Below are 21,202 nucleotides of genomic sequence, written 5' to 3' on the forward strand. Positions count from 1 at the left end.
TCTCATAATAAATAATATTTTTAAGAAATTAATTTTTTTTATCAAGCTGCATAACATCTTGAAATTCATATAATCAATATCACTTAATAAATAAAATTATTATTAATATAGTTTTACTATAATTTATAATAATTTTTTTAATCCATGTTTTTAACCCAGTCACAAAGTTTTATGCACGGAGTACAATTGGAACAGCGTGATAATTAACTTTTGTTTATTGACCCAACGGCAACGGTACTTGATTGAACGCGATAAAGAAATTTCATCTTTTCCGTATAAAAATTGAATCCTTTCATAATTATATATATTTATTTTGATTGGCCGTGGATTCTCCTTTCTAAGTTGAATAAATAAATTACACGGCAAAACGGCAAGTTTGGAAAACACTGGTCGGAATCTTGTACCTAATTTTCTCCTATCATCGTTGAAACGAAGAACACACACGTTGATGTTCTTTTCTAAATCCAACATCGTATTTTTCACTTCTCTTCGATCCGCTCCGTGCTTGACCCTCTGCTTCAGCCACCTCCCCTCGCAGGTTCTTTCTCTTTTTTCTTTCTACGAAAAAATTAAAAAGTTCAAATTTGGTGGGTGAAGGTTTATGCCATATTTGGTTTCCCATAATTAATGGGTATTGTTTAATTTCTTTATTTTTTCTTGGTCTGGAATAAAGTTTATGTTTTTGCCCAAATCGTAGTGGGGGCAACTGTCTCCAGATTGTTGGATCTTAACTTGTATTTGATTATGGGGTTTTCTTGATGTTGATTTTCTTTGAGAGGAAATTCTTGCTATAGATTGAGCATAAGTTTCAAGATTTTTGGACATGTTGGAAATTTCAAACTTTGTGCCTTGGGGTTTTGTTGGTGTTTGATTTGTTTAGGTTAACGATAAGATTTGGATGATATTGCTATTGAATGAATTTAGTGTTTTTATCTTGTGTTTGTCATTATAGTCATAATAATTTTCTTTTGGTTGAATAGTTTTTTTTTTTCACACCGAACCTTTTATTTCGTTTTATTAACTGGAAATTGATGATGCCATTGAAACTGAAGATTAGGCTAAATGGCGAGGATCAAACCTCAGGCTCTGTTACAGCAAAGCAAAAGGAAGAAGGGACCTTCTCGCTTAAGCGCCACCACTGTTTTGTTTTACGCTTTGATCGTTGTCTTGATTTCATTATTCCTGTTTGCTACATACAGGCATTGGTCCAACAGGTTAGTGAAAAATTTTCTATTCTGGCTTTGAACGGCTCTTGGTTTGAGAATGATATGCGATATATTTTAATTTTCCTAGAAAAAAATGATAAAAAGGTCTTAAAAATTTATTCTTGGCAAAATTGAGCTCAAGCTTCATCTAAACTAGTAGTGCATGAATGTGAGTGATGATATTTTGGATTCAATTGCTTCCAGATAGAGGAATGTCAGAAACTTTCACTTTGTTTCTAGGGGGTTTATTTTATGTTTTATTGATCTTGATTGAGCTCTCCTCATATTTTGTGGCGAGAGAAATGCTAGCAACAAGACGCACTTCTACACAACCTTTTCAACACACCCACTACTTGGTGGAATTCATGTGGTCTTGCTAAATGACGAGGGTCCTACCCCCTATTTTATGTGTTTCATTTATTAATTAGTGGGACTGCCATGTGAATTTTACTTAATAGGAACAAGTGTATTAGAAAGAGTGTGTTGCTACATTATGTGTTGCGTCAATTGAACTTTTAGCGTCATTCTGATGTCACTTTAATCTTTTCCCTATCGCTGGCAAAGATTGTTTATTGAACATTTATTATAGCTCTTCCATTGAACATTTTAAATTTATTTTCATTTTAGCAAGATGAGTTTACATGGAACAAACATAAGTAATATGACTTCTGGTAAGGTCATTATAATAAATGTTGAGTTTTGATGGGGAACATGATGTGTTCTAGTTTCTCATATAGACTAGGAACTTCAGAAGAACATTGTCTCTTACCTAACAACTCATTTCTTACATGCATTCAGGTCAAGTTTGCAATCGGAAAATCACTTGTCAGTCTCTGAGGTACATCCTTTAATTCATCCTAAATGCTTTTCATAACTCTTCACTCCTTTTATATTTACTCGTCATCTTGTACCTCCGTCAAGTGTTTGCTTCATTTTATATGAAGGGTCCAAATTGTGTTCGAGTTTACCAATTGAGATAGGGACCAAGTCAATTGTTTTTTCAGCTATGAATAGAATTATTCTTAGTCAATTATTTTTTTGTTAGGGTGAAAATACTTTTGCGGACCCCAAGAAAACAGAGCTACCTGGATATGCCGTAAGTTTCATTTTTTTGGACTGCAGTAATTTCTTGTTTTTTAACATTTTCTAGCCAAGTTAAGAATTTGTTTGGCTTGAGAAAATATTTTCTATTTTTATCTTCTGTTTTTACAAATAATTACAAAATTGTCACATTGTTTTCACTTTATTTCCTGTTTTCATTTATACAAAAAAACAGGGATAACAAGTTAGCATTTTTGTAATTATTTGTGAAAACAAAAAATATGTTCTCAAACCAAAGAAGTCCTGAATTTCAATGAAGTTTAGAAGTCTTGTTGATTGAAAATTTTTTATCTTATAAGATGGTTTCTTTTTTCTTCATTATTATAGGTTTTAAATACCTCTAAAGGTTCTATAATAATAGAACTGCACAAGGAAATAGCTCCTGAAGTTGTTGATGAATTCATTGACTTATGGTGAGTGCTTAGTTTTCCCACAAAGTTATAATTTGGAGGCTACTGAATGGTTTCGGGTTTGATTTTTGCAAACTCCTTTTGTCTGTTATTGTTTTTGGTTGGTTTGTGGTTGTAATAGAGGAAATTGTTAAGTTTGAGTATTGATATTACATGATAGACATTAAGAGGAAATTTGATCTTTGTTGGGTGATTGAAGTATTTCAAGTTGTTTACACTGCTTTTTACCTTCTGTCTATGATCTTTAACAACATGAAATTGAATGAATTGGTATAAAGCCTGTTTTTGTACAATTCGGTAATATATTCTGATTGCATAATGCGTGTCTGATAATTTTAGATAAAATATAATTTGGTCCTCATTTAGCCCACTTTATAATTTAAATTTTACAAATTTTCAATCTCAACTGATTCTGAAATCATCATTTAAGATTTAAAGTTTTCTCTATAATATCACCATACATCATTTTCTGGTTTTGGTCGATTGAAGCATGCTGTACTATGTTTCAGCATTAGTTTCTCGGTAGACAACATTGTTTATCAGTGAAAGTCCAATCATATATATATGTAGAGTATGTGTAGCACCAATTATTAGTGTAAATAAGAGTACTAGGTCAGTCAGTCTTGGGCAGCACAAATTCACAATTCACAGGTCTTCAGAATCCTCTCTGTCAATTTGGTAAAGTTTCAACAATAGGAACTGTTTAACATGTTCTATAAAATTTGTATATTTTATATGGACAAGTTACTTTAGTAGTTTAGTTAATTAAATGTTTATGCACGTTCAGCTTCATGCAAGTAGACTTGCTTTTCATGGAATATATAGATTTTTAAAGCCATAAGATTGTGACAGTTGTGAAAATTAAGTTGAGTATTACTGCTGTTTGTGGGGCTAGCCCTTGCATGATGATATGTATGATAATTATTCCGTCAAATACAACTCCATGGGTGGACTGATATTTGTCCAACTTCTTTTGCTATCTGTTTGTGTTCATAGTGTGTTGATTATAAGTTGTTTGTTACATGAAATTGGTCTGAATCTACCTGCCTATGCCTCCAACATAAACTACAAATGTTTTGCAGTCAAAAAGGGCACTTCAAAGGGATGCTTTTTCACCGAGTAATTAAGCACTATGTGATTCAGGCAGGGGATAACCAAGGAACAACAGCTACTGAAGATTGGAACTTGAGAGGAAAACACCATACAAGGTTTTATTATTCTTCTTGTCTTGCAATCTAAGCTTCTGATGAATATCCATAGACAATTGTAGTGATAATCTACCAGTTAGTTGTATAATTTTCTAATTAGTATATGTTGTCATGATTAACTAGCATGAAACATGAAGCATTCATGCTTGGAACTTCCAAGGGAAAACACGTCAACAAAGGATTTGATCTTTTCATTACAACTGCACCAATACCAGATCTAAATGAGAAGCTTATTGTGTTTGGGCAAGTCATCAGGGGAGAGGATGTTGTTCAGGTGATTGAAGTTACTTTCCTCTCATTATATTTGCTATATTGTGTGTGGAAATATGCTTTTCTTTCCTTTTGTTGCTTATTTTATCCTTTTCATTTTTCCTTATTCCTTTTCCCCTTTAGTTGACTAGGTTTTCTACATTTTCTAAAATTGATTTCAAACAATAAATCAAAGTTAAATGTGTTGTTCAAAACCAATATTTTAGAATTATCACTTTGCATGTACATATAATGAATTTTTAAAACTAAGTAGTAAAGACAGTAGTGGTTATAGAAGGTAGGTACTGTAAAATCTTGACGTCTGTGTTGTGTTTGGAATGAAAATGCATTAAGCTGTTTGAATATCAGTTATATTACACGTATCTTATATCTGAGAAATTATGGTTTTTAATACTTGCAAAATTTGCAACAATCACCAATGAAGTTTCATGATTAAGGTTGTTATTGAATCTTTTGTACCCTGTGCCAGGAAATTGAAGAAGTGGATACAGATGAACATTACAAGCCTAAAATATCTATTGGGATACTTGACGTGACTCTTAAACACAATATCTAAAGGCACTCTGCTAGACCAAGAGCATAATGAGCTGCGATACTTTGCCAATATCCTGTTTTGGTACACTGGTCAAATATTTTTGTACAGGGATGAACCTTTAGAATTTCTCACCTGGGGTGCATCCTATCAAGTGTCTGAGCCTTGATGTTGTTTTGCTATTGCATTTTTAGTTGTTGACACAGGGATTATGCAATCTACTTTTCTTACCTCCTGCCATTATTTGTTTGTTTTTCGTTTTCTTTTTTCTTTGGAGGGAGGAAGGGGAAGGTTGTGTAGGCAGGGTTTTGCATTTTGCTTGTAAGGTTTGGTAATATCACATTTTTCATTTTTATATTGGCATTACTCTATATTGGCAGTTCATTTATCTCGTGTTTCCATAATTTGGTGGGGAGATTCTGTAACCTTTTTAACAATTGATACCCACATTTCCATTTGATTATAAAAGCCGTAACCATTTATGGTTGATTGACTCTTTTTTTATGATAACGCAAATTATCCTCTCTTTCTGAGATTCTAAGAAATTTGCCACGCACGTAACATTTCATATTCTGGTAGGATCATGTCTAAGAAAATGAAAGGTTGCCAACTTTGGTTTGTGTTAGCCAACATGACAAAACCAAACCGAACTTATGAATATTGAAGATCAATGATTGGAGAAAATTCTTGTAGTGAAATGATTCTGAGGATACTTACATGTGTCGTATTTGTTCTTGTAAATTCATTTGCACAAGGTGGTGCCACGGGGGGAACTTCAGGCTATGCTAATTATGTTTAACACCAATTTTAATGGTAGAACTTGTATTTTGAAATTAAAAAATTATATAAAATGTTCTACAGTGTGTCTAGGGGGATTACTAATTTCATGTTTTTTTAATGAAATTAGAGGATTAAAGAGGACGTGTTATTTATCAACGAGCGAACACGTGTGTTTGGGCCATTAAGAAAGTAACTCACCTTGGGTATTTAAGGATAAATTGGCCCTTTTCTCTTTCTGGGCCTTTTCTTTGCACCCTGTTTTTGACACAAATTATAACAAAAAAAAATCACTTCACCTTCTCAAACTTACGTTGACCAAAAACGAAAGAACTAATGATGATGATGCTGTGGGTCTTTGTTACATGTATGCTTAACTTCTCACCTTATGATTCTTGTATCATATCATAAATTTAATTTTTTATTCTTGCATTTTCTTATCTTTTTCTTTTGAGGTATAGATTATTATTATTTAACATTTGTTTTTACTTTTGTGGAAATTTGTTATTTTGAATTTTTTTCATTGATATCTTTTATCAAATTTTAACCATTTATACTTTAAAAATATTTACAAAAAATAAATCCAGTCTTTTCTCTTTAAAACTAAGCTTCATAATTTATTTATTTATTTATTACACATATTTATCTTTAAATTTTAAATATTTTTAAATTTTTGTTTAATTTAAAAATATCAGTTCAATTCACGGGATTCTTGTTAATTAATCCTTATATATAAATTTGAGTTCTCATTCTTTAGAGTGGAATGCAAATCTTTTCTACTATATATTTTTTAGAACAAGATTTAGATAATATACTTTAAATATTTATAATATTACTCTTTAATTAAAATTATAATTCTACTTTAATAAGTGTTGTTGACTTTTAATATTGAGTTTTAGAATGTAAGTTGTTAAGGAAAACTTTAAATTTTAAATTTTAACTAAAACACAATACCACAAATACTTAAGATTTGCGTAGAATATATACCTAAATTATTATTTGTAGGTCATATGGGTTTCAAATCTAAGGGAAATGCTAGATAATCATATATGAAGACTTGCACAATTTAATACAGCAGAAAAGAAATGTGAGATCTTATATCACCAATCTTTGCGCGTTTATTATTGCAACGAACGTCATTGGTCTACTAGGTAAAATTCATGTACATATATTATTATTTGAATTCATGGATTAAACCACTAAATGAGTGTCAACTTAAATGGCTTGAATTTGTGTATTATTTGTACACATTAATGATTCCACTTAAACTTTTATGGCTAATTTATTTTTTAGTGGAACCATAACTTAGTATCTACAATTATTGTTAATTTATGTAGTTTTTTCAAATGATTAAATTTATCAGTCAATTCTTTAAATTTTAAATTTTAATGCTATTCATTTATTGGTTAATGTGCCATTAGTACTTCTTATTAGAATAATGATTAAAAAAAAAATACTGCTACAATAACTAATGTAAATTGGCAAAGTGAGATTTAGGTGTCATAATAAGTGTATGGACATACTTAAATAGCAAACGTACGTGTCGTCAAAATGATACATAGGACGGTAGCATTGTGACTATTTTTGGTGTGTACTCACAGTATTACTATATTCGCCCACAATCAAAAGTTATTATATTTTTAAACATAGAACTATTAAAACATGATCATACACACAATAGAATCGGCATTAATAAACATTTTTAAAGAATTCAATTATCTGTTAACTTATAACGTGATTACAAGACTCGACTAAATTGATAAAAGAAATACGTATATATTAATCAGATGTGGTTAACTATCTGATCTTGATACCAACTTTATCCACAAAACCACTGGATTGACATCTGGCTTGGATAATGAACAATTGTTGAGGGCAGGTGAATCGATGTACTTTAAGTCTGTTCATAGTATAGTGGAGGCTAAGCTCAGTGATGGAACGATAGCACTTAAGAAACACACAGTTCCTAATTCGTTTGACTTTAATGGAAGAAATTCGTCGTAATTTGCACAAAGAGATATCTTAAAAAAAAACGTGTTAAGGTATGCAGTACATGTCAAAACCCTGCTGATTTTCTTTATGGGGATGAAAACAAGCTAAATATATATGAAGGGTTTTGACATGTCAAAACCTCCTTTAATGCTTAAAGGTAATCTGCCATTCTTGATATGCATATTTCCTGGTTTGTATATATAGTTTAAAATAGAGCGTTAGGAATATGCTACACTCTTTACACTTTTCTTAATTGATTATTTAAAAAAAAATTTTTTATAAAATAAGTGTTCTAACTGTTTTGAAAATAAATTAACAACAAAAAAATTATTTAAAAGAGTATATTATTAAAGTATTTTAATTTAAAAGGATAAAATTTTGTACACACTTCAAATAGATACTCATAAATATAATGAAAATATAAAAAAATACATAAAATGAAAAAAAAAATGCTACAGATAATATGATGAAAAAAGAAAAAAAAATATAAAATGTCTCTTGAAATCATATATATATATATATATATATATATATATATATATATATATATATATATGTGAGAAAAGATCTTCCTGTACTAGTATAAGTTTAAAAACTTTTACACTCAATTTGAACTTTTCATTTAATTTATATCTTGTAATTAGTAAAGTAATAAATTATAACTCGTTAGATGTAAATTAAATGAAAGATTCAAATTAAGAATAAGAATTTTTAAACTTACATTAGCCTAAGAAAATTTTACTTTTATATATATATATATATGCAAAATTTCTGAACAAGGAAGATGTGAATGTGCATTATCAATGACCATATAATATGTTGTCTAAACGGATTCCAGTTAGCAGTTAGTAAAGTGATATATGTGATGTATACTGCTTGGAACGATGAAAAGGCATTCGCCACACGAAATGGTAGAGAGAAATATTGTTGAATGTCGTCACGTTTTTTCCTTCTAATAATTTATTCACTTTTACAGACATAACAAAGTTAATCCAACAGGAGCAGGTAGTACAGGGATTATCATGTCCTGCTTCGGAATTCTAATATGATTTGGTATTTATTTTGCCAGAAAAATAAGATTATCGGTAACGAAAATCTGCATAAAAAATTTGTTAGCTGTATATACATGACTAAACTTTTCACAAAAAATCTGTATAGAGAACTGTATTATTACAGTTTTAAATAACTTTTTATACCTTAATTAGTGTTGATACTGATTAATATTTTCTTTTAGATTCATTAATTTTCACATAAAGGAGTAGTTTCTTTATATTTTATTTAAAATAAACTTTTATTAACTTAGACATACAAAAAAATAAGTTAAAATGTTTATTTACGGTTCAATCACTTTTCAGTGCTAACTAAGACTTTGGGAACAAGTTCTCCAATTGTAATGTTCCACACTATAAAGAATATTAGGATAAGAGAAAGAGAAAGAGAAGAAATTCGTTTCGGCATATTTTTCTTGTAACCCACTCAGCATAAAAAGCTTAACAACTTTAACTTCTCTGTGAATAATATATGTATATATGTGCATATAACTTTAAGCTAAACATTAATGCTAGTTTTCTTCTCCAGAAAACATCGACATCAAGAACGTTAAGAGTACATCAGGGGCAGCCCAATGAGATTTTAATCGCTCTTTAAATGGGAGTAGCTAAGATTTATTATTATTATTTTTATAGGCCATCCTCCACCAACACCCAACTCCTAGTGGAATTTGGACTTGGAACAAAAGTGTGAGGAATCCCACATGAAAGTAGAAAACACATCACAATAGAAAAAAGCAAATGAAAAGCTCAATAACAATGCGGGATAACTCCTCCACAAAGAGAAAATAGGTCAACATGCTTTTATTATAAGTTGTGAATATACAATGTAGACAAGCAAGCACCACTAGACCACAAATTATTCTAGTTTAACAATTCTTTTTGGTTTGGATTTTTCAATCTCCAAAAAGTCTTGCCATATTTTTTATAATTACTTCAAAGGGTCGCGTGCAATGGCCACATCCAAACTTGTCCCATCCAAAATATGTTTTTAATTGAAAAGTAGAGGACTCGTGCTCTCTACTCACATGTGTAAAGGCGGTTTAGTAATTGAAATTCGTTTCTTAAAAGGAAGATTACAGTGTTTAAAGCATGTCAAGGTAGGACAAAACTGGCCATTATTACTCCGTTTATTGGATACCCTTATCTAATTTGGTTCAAGCCACTCGTATCGAAGGGTTTTGTTTATATTCACACCTAATTTGTTCTTTATACAGGAAGGTCATTGTTTGTGAAATTTGTCGTACCTAATGATGATGATGATCTAGATATATGACTAAGATTCTGAGTACTTGGCATAATGCTACTCGATGGGCTGTTGAGAAATACACCCCGCTGTTCGTGGAATCATACACCCCTGACCCAAGGGGAGAAGAAATTTGAGGAAAACGAAATCAAACTAGCCTTCATAATATACATTTTTGTACTTGTGATTAACTGTCACTTTTTTTTTTAATCTAAAGTTAGCTCTATTAAAAGTTTAAATAGATAAAAAATATGTAGCTTGTAGACACAAAGATGCATGCTTCGTACCTTTTACATATTATTCATGCTGCCTTAGGTTACAATCTTTAAGGGAAAAAAATTTGATCTCAAAAGAATTGAGCTTAAAAAAGGATGCTTAGCTATCATGATGACAGTAAATAGGTACTAATTCTAAGCGTAAACTTTTCAACAGTTTAGAAGGAATAGTAATTTCAAGAATGTTAACTCTTGCTCAGGTATTAATTTTTGTATCTTAGAGAGTTGCAAAATTATAAGTTCGCTCTTTTTTATTGTACTTTGATGATAAAATGTTTATTGATGAGGAAAGATGGGAATGGTATACACTTAAACAGGTAACTGAGGGAGGGAAGATACGGCATCTTCAGATTAATTCGATGCCTGTGAGTGATAGAGTTGACTCGCAATTCCAGCTTAGCCCATGAGTAATTAAATTTATCAGTTAAAATTTACATTTTAAATTATCTTTAAATTAAATATGTTGTGTCCTCATATGTGTGTGTATATATATATAATTTTTTACTTTTATCTAGCGTATACTTAGAAGAAAAGCAAAAGCAAAAACAAAACTTCTAGCTTTGTTTAATTAGGGGGGGGGGCGGGGGAGGAAATCTAACGTCAGTGTGTTCTTTTTATCTTAGATTCTTACATAATAATCGAAAAATATTTGAAAGCTTGATTTATGGAATGAATGGAAGTCGAAATTGAAATTATAAAGAAGCGTGGTAGGCCCTCATTTTGACAATCTTAGTACGACACTTTCATTGAGGTCAACTTCCAACATTCCATGCCTTGATATTCGGAAAAATCATAATCAAAGTGCACTGCTAAAAAAAATTGATCTGAATTGGCGTTGTGAAAATTTTGATCTGATTTAATTATATACTTTTTCATATTATAGATCAATAACAAGTTTGATTATAAAAGGGTAATCATATTAAACTTAATATTATTTTATTATATTTTGATTTAAATATTCTTAATTATCTTTCTTATATTTTGTTATTATTTATAAGAATGACGATTAGCTTTGGTATTTATGTGAAAGAAGAAAATATGATATATCTTTAGTAATTATAAATTTAGTTTAATTAAGAATTTAGTCTGCTATTTTAATTGATAAAAATTTGTTAAAATATATAATTTTAAACTTTTTTATTCTATTAAAAATTGATTTTTATAGTCATTAAATAAGTTTTATTAAATGATAGGTGGATTACTCATTATTATCGTGTGATATTATTTGATGTTAAATAAAAATAAAAATATTAAAAATTTCTAGATCAATTCATAACTCTTACTATTAAAGTAATTTGAGCATGTGACATTTAAAAACCGTAATTTAGAAGTTATTGTGTCTCGATTTTGTTTGAATTTCATTTTGTATTCTTCTAAGTAGGCAGCAGAAGGACAAAAGTTTTAAATAAAAAATAATGGTAAAAAAATTCAAAAAAAATAGAGTTATTTAATTATAATTTAAAAAAATTGTTATATTGGATGGAATTTTAAGTTGAAGGACTTGTGTAACTTCTTTGAATGTGTGGTTGAAAAAATTTATAAGAATATAATGCATATGTCCAAATAAAGTTGCTATTGTGTTATGCATAGAATTGAAAAGTTAAGGAGAAAATTCTTGGATGAAAAGATAAAATAACTTATTTTTACTTGCATGACTTAGAGTTACATGCTCCAACTCATTCTATCTTTTAAGCTAAATATCTTATTTTTCCAGTTAATACGTGTTAAATGTTCAAAAATACTACATAACAGTGATGAATTATACTTTTTTTTAATTATTTAATTACTTAACAAAACTTTGTCGACGATAAAAATTAATTTTCATAAAAACTAAATTCAATCAATACAATTTTTGTAGGAATTAAATATTTAATTAAACTTTATAATTTTTTTTTTCAATTAGGCACCTAAAAAAAATGTTAAACCGCCATGATTATAGCCGATGGTAAGAAAGACGTAGGTTTTTATTTAGCTACCCTTGTTTTATTGTTTATTTCCTTTAACCATGTTTAACTGTGGCCGCTACCTTTTAATTTTTTTTTCTTATTTATAATTTTAAAATTCGGAAAGATTAAAAGAGAAGAAAAGAAAGTATGAGATAAAATGAGTGATATAAGAATTAAACATAGATAAAGAAAAATACATTAAAATATTATTAAAATAAAATATAAGAATAGAATATTTTTTTAAAATAGTCACACTTAGCTGAGATATTTTTAAAATTGATTTGGAAACCGGGAGCATATTTGATCTCACGAATCTATTGGAAAAGGAATTAGTCAAGCTAGAGTAGAAAGAAAATGAAAATAAAAATAAAAATTATAAAAACTAGAAATAAACTCTAAGAACGGAAAAACCTGTGTAATTAGCACAAAATTATATATATATATATATATATATATATATATATATATATATTTGTTTTCATATGGTTTCAAATAATCATAAATTTCACATATACCTGTGACCATGAATCATCAATATTTGGCATATTAGAAATATATAATATTTATATTAATAATTTAATTTTTATTAAATAAAGACACAATCATAACAATAACATAGATGTTTTTCTTAATAAATGTCATTTTATAATATCATTAGTTTAAATAATTAATATATACCATGATAGTTTTCAATCTAATACACCTATTGTATCAGACACATCTTCCACAAGGAAATTTGCAACCCCTTTCGTCCCTGTCATGGAATTCGCAGCTTTCTTCCCCGTGGCACAAGCGAATTACATTTCTTAAGCTACAAGTTAAAAATCATTAGACCAAACTATTAAACTATTAGCTATCCCTCTCATGGTTATCAGTTGTTCTAATTGAACAGTATGACAAATGGACATGATATTAAAATAAAGCCACCTAACCTATCAACTTAACGTATATATATATATGGTCTCCTATCCAACTTTTATATCTTTCAAAATAAAAATACAGCTATTAAAGTATACTGATTAATTATTTGGTTATTATGGCTTGCTTTCTATCTTAATTAATTAATTTCATTGTAAAGTGAATGGATTATGTGGCTCAGGAACATCTCTTTGTAGTGGTGTGGCTAGTGCAGGAACTAAAAGGTTACTTTCTGGTTGAGCCAATGGTCTTCAATTCACAGATAAAGAAAACACTTGAATTTATGTTTTTTAAGGAGAAAATAAAATTGTAACTTTCACCAGCCTACCACATTTCTTTTATTCTTACGTACTTTCATGGATGTGGGGTGGTAGGTTAACAAAAAATAAAACGTTTCATGTATTACGAAGCTCTATATATATTGTTTAACTCATGTTGCACACGCGCATTTCTTACCTATCTAACTTTCTGATGGTGGAGCAAGAAATTCTATTTCGGAGTCAAAGACCAATTAAGTTTCAAATTCATGAGTTCTTTTTAAATCAATTTTAGGATTCAAGGATTCTATCCATTTAAAACCCCCTACAATTTCAAAGAGTACATTGGCTAGGTCAAACTCTTTTGAAATTAACCACAATATGTACAAAACTAAGTAATGATTATTTGGTACATCTTCTTCATTATTTGATTAGTTCCTTGATTTTTGGCTATAAGGTTTTTGGTCAATTACTCTGCAGTTGATAAAATTGAATCCTATAAAAATAACACAGCTTATGTACGTGTGTGGTTGTACACACACATCCATTTGTTAAGGAAAGCTTATAATATGTCTTACAAGTATGTATACCTTGCAAGAGTTTAATTACTTGAATTGACTTCAGGGGATAAAGCTTATGTGCTTATATATTTATATTAAGACTGGATCTAACAAGTATTTAATTAGGTCAAATAGCTATTTAAGTTTCTGTATTTAATGAAAACAGTGTATTTTTATCTGTTACCAATTATAAGGATTAGCAGCATATAATTTTTATACTTATAATTCAAATTTAAATATACTAATTAAAAATTATCATAATTTTAGAAATTAAAAATAATTTGAAAATATTATTTAATTATTAAAATCTTTCCAAATGCGTGAAGATAAAAGGAATATGGTATACCTTCCACAATTAATTAAGCAGATTAAAATATTTATGTTAGTTGCACCCACAGGAATGTGCATTGCGCTCTAATCAAGAACTGTGGCTGCAACACGGGATTGTAAGTTTGTAACTGGAATATGTGATGTTAGCTTTATTACCATATCAATTGTTACTAGACTTTTTAGTTAAACTTTTCCCCAAAACTAGTGGTTGAAATTAAGGTAAGTGCAAAGGGTGGTACTCACCCAAAGTGTTTAATTATAATATAAGCATATTGAAGAACGATGTTTCTAGTTTATGGTCGGAGTTTACATCACATTTGCTAGCTTTCCTATGAGGCTATGATGTCAAACATGGAAGGAAAAAAGAGGTAGGTTTCGTTGAATAGTTGCTTAAAATTATAATGGTATGAGATTAAAAAAATGGAATTGTGCCTCTGCTCTAAAGACTCATTTTTGGTAAGAATGGGGACTAGAAATTGGCTTCAGATTTCTTGCCTTTGCTAACTTTTTATGGGCCTGAACCTCGAGACAGAGTTGGGTTGGTTTGAATTGAGCTTAGTTCTTTGTCTTGTTATGTCAAAAGATGTGAGAAATTTTGATTATGGCTTTGGAGGTTAGTATTGGTGTTTTTTAGTTTTTATTTTTTTGTGAATTTTAATTTTAAATTATAAATTCAAATCATTAAAACTTTTTAAAGTTTGGTTCTTTTTGTATTGATTAGAGTTTATAATTGATAATCACAAAAATAAATAACACAACACCAAAGTAATAATAATGTAATAATGGTGTTAGTTGATTGTGATAATTACACTAATAACAATAACAATAATTATAATGATAATATTTGATGAGAAATAATGGTGGGTATAGTGGCAAGTATCACAGTGATAGTACTAAAAGTTGTAACTACAATAACAGTAATAGTATATGTATCTTTTGAAACAAGTAAAAATTAAATGGTGTAAAGTTATAGTTAAATATTAAAAGAAATTATTTTTTTTAAAACTAAACTGGAAGTGTTTTAAAGTTAATCAATTAAAAAATAACTCAATTCTATTTCAATTAGATATGTTTAAAAAAAAATATTTAAAATAAATAAATAAAAATCTACCACCATACCAACATGCCACAAAAATTGGTTGAATTTGAATAAATGATTGTTTTAGTGTGTCAAATGAAAATTTATTAATGAAAATTTACATGTTAATTGAATAAAAAGGTATTAATAAATGATTATTTTATAGTGTGTCAAATGAAAATTATTGCTCTTTATTTACCTATTTTTTAGTCAACTCTTTCTATGCCTGTTTATATAACAGTTTGAGTGCCTGCAACCAGGAAAAACAAATGAAGGCCCAGGGCACTTTTGAGTGGTGAGCAAAGTCCATTTGACCCCAAAAACAGACATATAAGGTTTGTGTTTGGAAAATTGATCCTTCCTCACACACAGCACCTACATTGCTACTGGTGGGTTCTACAAGCTCAATTTAGTCAAATGGACATGAAAAATATATTCAACGAGTCCAAAAACAGAGCATGGGATGTCAATGATTAATGGTTATAACTAGTAAGTAGTAGTAACACGTCATTTTTCAACTTTTAATTAGGGATTTAGCTCCTCTAAACTAAGGAAAAATGCAAAGTGAGAAAGGAAGATTATATTCACTGTTCATTGAAATATGTAGATATAATTGACTTAAAATTATGCAGTAAATATATTCTTATTTTCTCACTTTACAGGAGTCAAATCCATTAATTAGACTTAAAAAATCTGGCTTCAATATTTTTTTTTTCTTGTATAAGCTTATTTACTTACATTTCTCAAAAAAAAAGTTTTAAATAAATCTCTTAATAAATATCTATAAAAAACAAATTAAACCAAACCTATTGCTATACACACTTAACTTTTTCAAAAGTTTTCTTGATCTAATTATTTTTCCATAAGTACTTATAAACTTTTTAAAAAATTACTTTCTTACCTTTTCTGAACAAAAGGATTTTAAAATTAAGTTCTTCTCATGAACCATAACTTATCTCCACTCTCAAACCAAACTGGGTCAAAATCGTCGCAAAAGAACTTCATTAGATCTGCCCAATTTCTACCCCACACCCATATTTATAAACTATACTATGCCAAGGATGGGGATTACATGTAGTTCTTTAGAACTGGTAGATCCCATCTTCTTTTTTTTTTTTTGATAAAAAAGTAATTATAAACATAACATAAGCATGAATAATTGTATGCGAAATTACACTTTCTGCTCTTATTTATAGACCCAACGTTAATTTATATAAAGTTGGATCTTTTCATGTTATTAAATAATATGATATAAAAATATTAAAAAGAAAAATATATGATTTTGATTAAATTTAATGAATAGATCTTACAACTAATTATAGTGAGTTCTTATTCAATAAAAAATTTATATTTCACTTTTCTAAACGATTATATCATTTATTTAACAAATTAGAAAATTCAAGTTTAATTTCTATTAAATTTTTACTGTATTTAAAGAAAACCATTTGTTCCCATGGAATGAGCGGTAATACTCATCACGAAAGACAGGAAAGGAAGTGCAAGCTAGATATATTGTGACCAATAATATTAAGAGTTGTTATTTTTTGTGAATCAATATATTTTCTACTATTTTATACTTTATATATATATATATATATATATATAGAGAGAGAGAGAGAGAGAGAGAGATGATGTATAATTTTCATTATCTAACATGAAAGTAATACAAAACAAAATTAATGTGTAACCAAGCTTTATATATTGATGATAAAACTAGCAGCCCCAAATACCATGCTTACCAACATTAAGCCAAACTCGTGCTGGCCCATCCCCTTATATAATAATTGCCCACGAACGTTAGTGGAAAAACTCAGGTTGCATATTTTATTGTCTCCCCTATAATTGATATAACCTACAAACTTATACGTCACTGAAAATGGAGCAATCCCCACCACAACAACAAAGAAACAAAGAGAGTTATATATCCAACCCTAGCAAGCTCCATTACATTCCACCAATAAAAGGGAGAGTAAGAAGGAAAATTTTGAGAGATATTAGAGAGAGAAATGACTGAAGAAAGTGCTGGGAACACACTTGCGACCACTATTGCCCCTCTAAACTGGTGGTATCTCCAGGCAAATTCTCTTTCTTCCTGGAACGATACTAATAACGCATGGAACAACCAACCAAACCCTAATTCTTCCTCTTCTGGTGAGGAGGATATATCTGTTTCCACATCTTTCACTAATGCTTCCAACCATTCAAGCCTCACTGTTGAATCCTCTCGTAGACTCGTTGATCCACCTGCACCTTCCTCCAACGAGTTGATGGGAGAACATGCTTCAGATAATCAACTTTGGAGTCATGTTCTATCGTAAGTTTGTATGTTAGTAATGATTTTACAATAAGTTAATAAATGGAATAATAAATATAGGTAATATGAATGAGAGTATTTAGAGTACTTATAAAAATAAATATAATTCGATGTTTATGGCTTTATAATCGACAGCGGTAGGCATGGATAATATGTATATGTAAGTCCTAATTATGAAGGGGTTAAGGTACTTGTATATGTTTGATTTTCATAATAATCTTCTAGACTTTTGCTTTCCACTATCTAACAGCTGTTATGTGCGCTACTCCAGTCAACAAATCGTCTGTGTGTTCATACTATAAAGCTATGATCTTAATTTTCTTTGTTTTTCTTCTTTTCGCTCACACCAATAAAACCCCTCTTGGACACTAGCTATAAGGTATACAACTTATATAACTGTAATATATCTGTTTTATTATCTTTGAAATCTTGTGTGTGTGTGTATATATATATATATATATGAAATAGTTTTTCGTAATTTGTGCACGAAATATTAATATTGATTTGATATGTTTTTCATTTAGTTTAATTACAACTAATTTTTTTAAACAAATAATTTATAGAGGTGTTGGATCAAATGGCGAGTTGCACAACAGCCAAGAAATTGGAGAGAACTTTCTGGATGCACTATCATCAAAAAACATTACAAACACTATGTTTCAACCAGCCTGTGACTACTTGAAGAAACTTGACACCAGTTGGGAATATAGTGGTTCAGCTTCATTCAATAGCTTTGAGAAGAATTTAAATGGGTTTAGCGAGGCGATGATTGAGAATAATGAAAGGTTGACCAAGTTATCTAATCTTGTAAGCACTTGGTCTATTGCCCCACCAGACCCAGAAGTTAGTGGCCACTTTGATCCACAAACAAACAACATGTCTATGAGTTCTTCCATGGATCACTTCCCACAATCTGATCACTTCAAGCAGCCTTTTGGAGACTCCACATCATGTTCTCTTGGAGGAGCAAGTAGAAATTCTGGAATGCTTCCTTGCTATGATCATGACATGAAGGTCAAGCAAGAGTATCATGCAAGTGAAGTGCCAGGAGCAGTATTTGGAAAATCATTAAATACAAATGGATATCAAAATGGATTTAATAGTCCTTCAGTAGGAGAGAGTAGCAAATTCTACCATGGGTTGCCCAATCTTTCTTCATGCACAAGAAATTTCTCAGATGTCATATCCTTCAATAGTCGACTAGGAAGGCCAGTTATTGGAATCCATGCACAGAAGCCTAGAATGAAGTACTTAAACTTAACTGAATCAAAGAAGCAGGGTCTTCAGACACCGTCACAGGTGAGGTTATAAACCAATTATTATGGCTTATCACAAAGCTTTTGCATAATTTTGTTTATGAAATATGTATCATATGAAATGATGCAGATAAGAACTATTAATGGAAGAGGAGAGGGGACAACACGTGAAGTAAAGAAGAAAAGATCTGAAGAATCTTCTGAAGCCATCTTGAAAAAGCCTAAGCAAGATGCATCAACAGCTTCTTCAAAGGTACATATATATATAAAATACCATACATTAACATGAATATAAAGAAAAGCAGAAAGTGGGAAACCTACTTTTGTGCACTGTTAAGAAACTTCTATTTTTTGTTTAAAAGGTGCAGGCCCCCAAAGTCAAGCTAGGGGACAAGATCACAGCCCTTCAACAAATTGTGTCTCCATTTGGAAAGGTTACTACACATTGCACTAACAGGCCCCTTTTTCTTTTCCTCTTCTTTATATATATACCCTGAATAAGTGCTCTACTTTTCTCACTACCTACTTCATAATAATCAATTTCTCTCTTGAATTTCAGACGGATACAGCATCTGTGCTGTTTGAAGCAATAGGATACATAAAGTTTCTTCAAGAACAAGTCCAGGTGGGTACCATTATGGAAAAGTTTCCTTTCATTGCATTATTTAACTATATAATATACAATTATTGTTCATGTTTCTTAATTTCTTCATATCTTTTATAATGCCAACGAAAGCAGACGTCTTGGATAAATTCCGTCTTAAAAGAATAAAAGTATGTTACGTACATTGAACCATTGCACATTTTCCTCAATCTCATGAGCATCATGCACTATGAAACATAAAATAAATTAAAGATAACCTTATTAGAAATTAATGCTTAATCACTGGATATCTCCAACATACAACAACGTGGAAGAAAGATGCAGTTTAAACCCCCCAAAATATTTTAACCATAACTAACTAATACAATTATCCTTCTTGACTATGACTAATTAATTAGTACGATAAAGACTTAAATTTCCTATAACCTAATAGCAGCTGCGCTACGCACTCCTTTAGCTGAGTTTACAGTTACATTAATTCATGAATATTTTGCAGCTACTGAGCAACCCTTACTTGAAGACTAATGCTCACAAGGTAAGAAAATTCTCCGTCTCTTTTAAAAGTCATAGATTTTCACTCTTGGCAATAATTAACCCTATTGACGTTGGTTTCATGGGATTGAAGGAACCATGGGGAAGCTTGGATAGAAAAGACAAGGAGGACACAAAGCTAGACCTTCGGAGTAGAGGTCTTTGTTTGGTTCCTACTTCATGTACTCCTCTAGTTTACAGAGAGAGCAGTGGACCAGATTACTGGACACCAGCGTATAGAGGATGTTTGTATAGGTGAAAAATTTGTCATGTCAAATATATAGTATGTGAATGTACACGTAAGTTGCTCAATCTTGGAAAATTATAAATTAAGGTCTAGTGAATAAAATATATATCATGGTCAAAGTAACTATTTCTCTAGTGTAATGCATGGGTTATACTAGTAAACACGTCTTTTTTAGCCTTCAAATGCATAAACCGGTAATTTGGTTCTTCAATTACAAAGATGAGTATATTTTTTATTGTCAATTAAAATGATATGATTATGTTAGAAAAACTTACAAATTTTGTTAAATAAAGATTTATAATAATTAATTACAGAATTTATTAATTAAATTTGATTAAAATTATATATATTATGAATAGATCTAAGTCCATAAAAAAATTTCACATAATAATAAATTAGTGTTAATTTAATCTTCATTGATGTAGCTTTTGTTTAACAAACAATTAAACTGTTAATACGAACATCTTACAAATTAATATTAAGAGCATGATATTATAGTAACGTACAATTAGGTTGTTATTATAGAAAATTATATAATATATATTATTGACTCATCAAATATTACTATAATATCTATATTAATAATTTAATTTTTATTAAATATTGATAAAAATAATCTGAATACTTAACATATATATTTTATTTGTTTTTAAATAATATTTTTGTAAAGCTTGTGACAGTCTATTTATGTACTGAAAACATTGCAGAACTACATATTCAAAATTATTTTAAAAGATTAATTTTATGCCAACTATTAACGCAGATTAATTATAACTTTTTGTATATTTTTATGAGAAATACTAGTAATATGATTTTGTTTATTATCTTTAAAGAGCAGTCTTCATTATTATTGGTTAAATTTCGTAAAGTGAACTCGTGCTAAGTATGTGAAAAAGGTATAACGCTAGTATTCCATATTTATTATCATTCTTAGTAGATTAAATTGTAGATCTTAAGAAGGTTGGATTTTGATAGGTCATCAAGAAAGTATGATCACTGCCAGGTTAACCGAAAGATTATTCCCTGTTAATTTTCCTTACCCATAATCAATTCAGATCTCACTCTATTCTACGACAGAAAAATAAAATTGAAGGAA

The 21,202-nt window shown here is 29.6% G+C and overlaps 2 protein-coding genes across 3 annotated transcripts; both read left to right on the plus strand.

The window, feature by feature from the left end:
- Positions 1–323: 323 nt before the first annotated feature.
- On the plus strand, positions 324–5,211 carry LOC113872535 (peptidyl-prolyl cis-trans isomerase CYP21-4). Of its 2 annotated transcripts, none has more exons than XM_027510161.1 (8): positions 324–538; positions 1,053–1,214; positions 2,004–2,043; positions 2,251–2,301; positions 2,634–2,719; positions 3,799–3,924; positions 4,048–4,198; positions 4,664–5,211. In XM_027510161.1, exons 2-8 carry the CDS (start codon positions 1,063–1,065, stop codon positions 4,748–4,750), a joined length of 693 nt encoding a protein of 230 aa, XP_027365962.1. In that variant the 5' UTR covers positions 324–538; positions 1,053–1,062; the 3' UTR covers positions 4,751–5,211. The 2 variants fall into 2 exon arrangements, with proteins under 2 accessions (XP_027365962.1, XP_027365964.1); XM_027510163.1 differs by having other exon boundaries at positions 1,058–1,214.
- Positions 5,212–17,129: 11,918 nt separating this feature from the next.
- Positions 17,130–20,118, plus strand: LOC113873522 (transcription factor bHLH111). The gene is made up of 7 exons (XM_027511676.1): positions 17,130–17,468; positions 18,032–18,767; positions 18,855–18,977; positions 19,087–19,158; positions 19,284–19,349; positions 19,825–19,863; positions 19,954–20,118. The coding sequence occupies exons 1-7, from the start codon at positions 17,161–17,163 to the stop codon at positions 20,116–20,118; spliced, it is 1,509 nt and encodes a 502-aa protein (XP_027367477.1). The 5' UTR covers positions 17,130–17,160.
- Positions 20,119–21,202: the final 1,084 nt, after the last annotated feature.

This window comes from Abrus precatorius, unplaced genomic scaffold, assembly GCF_003935025.1.
Source record: "Abrus precatorius isolate BTA unplaced genomic scaffold, Abrus_2018 Scaffold7, whole genome shotgun sequence".
Lineage (NCBI taxonomy): Eukaryota > Viridiplantae > Streptophyta > Magnoliopsida > Fabales > Fabaceae > Abrus > Abrus precatorius.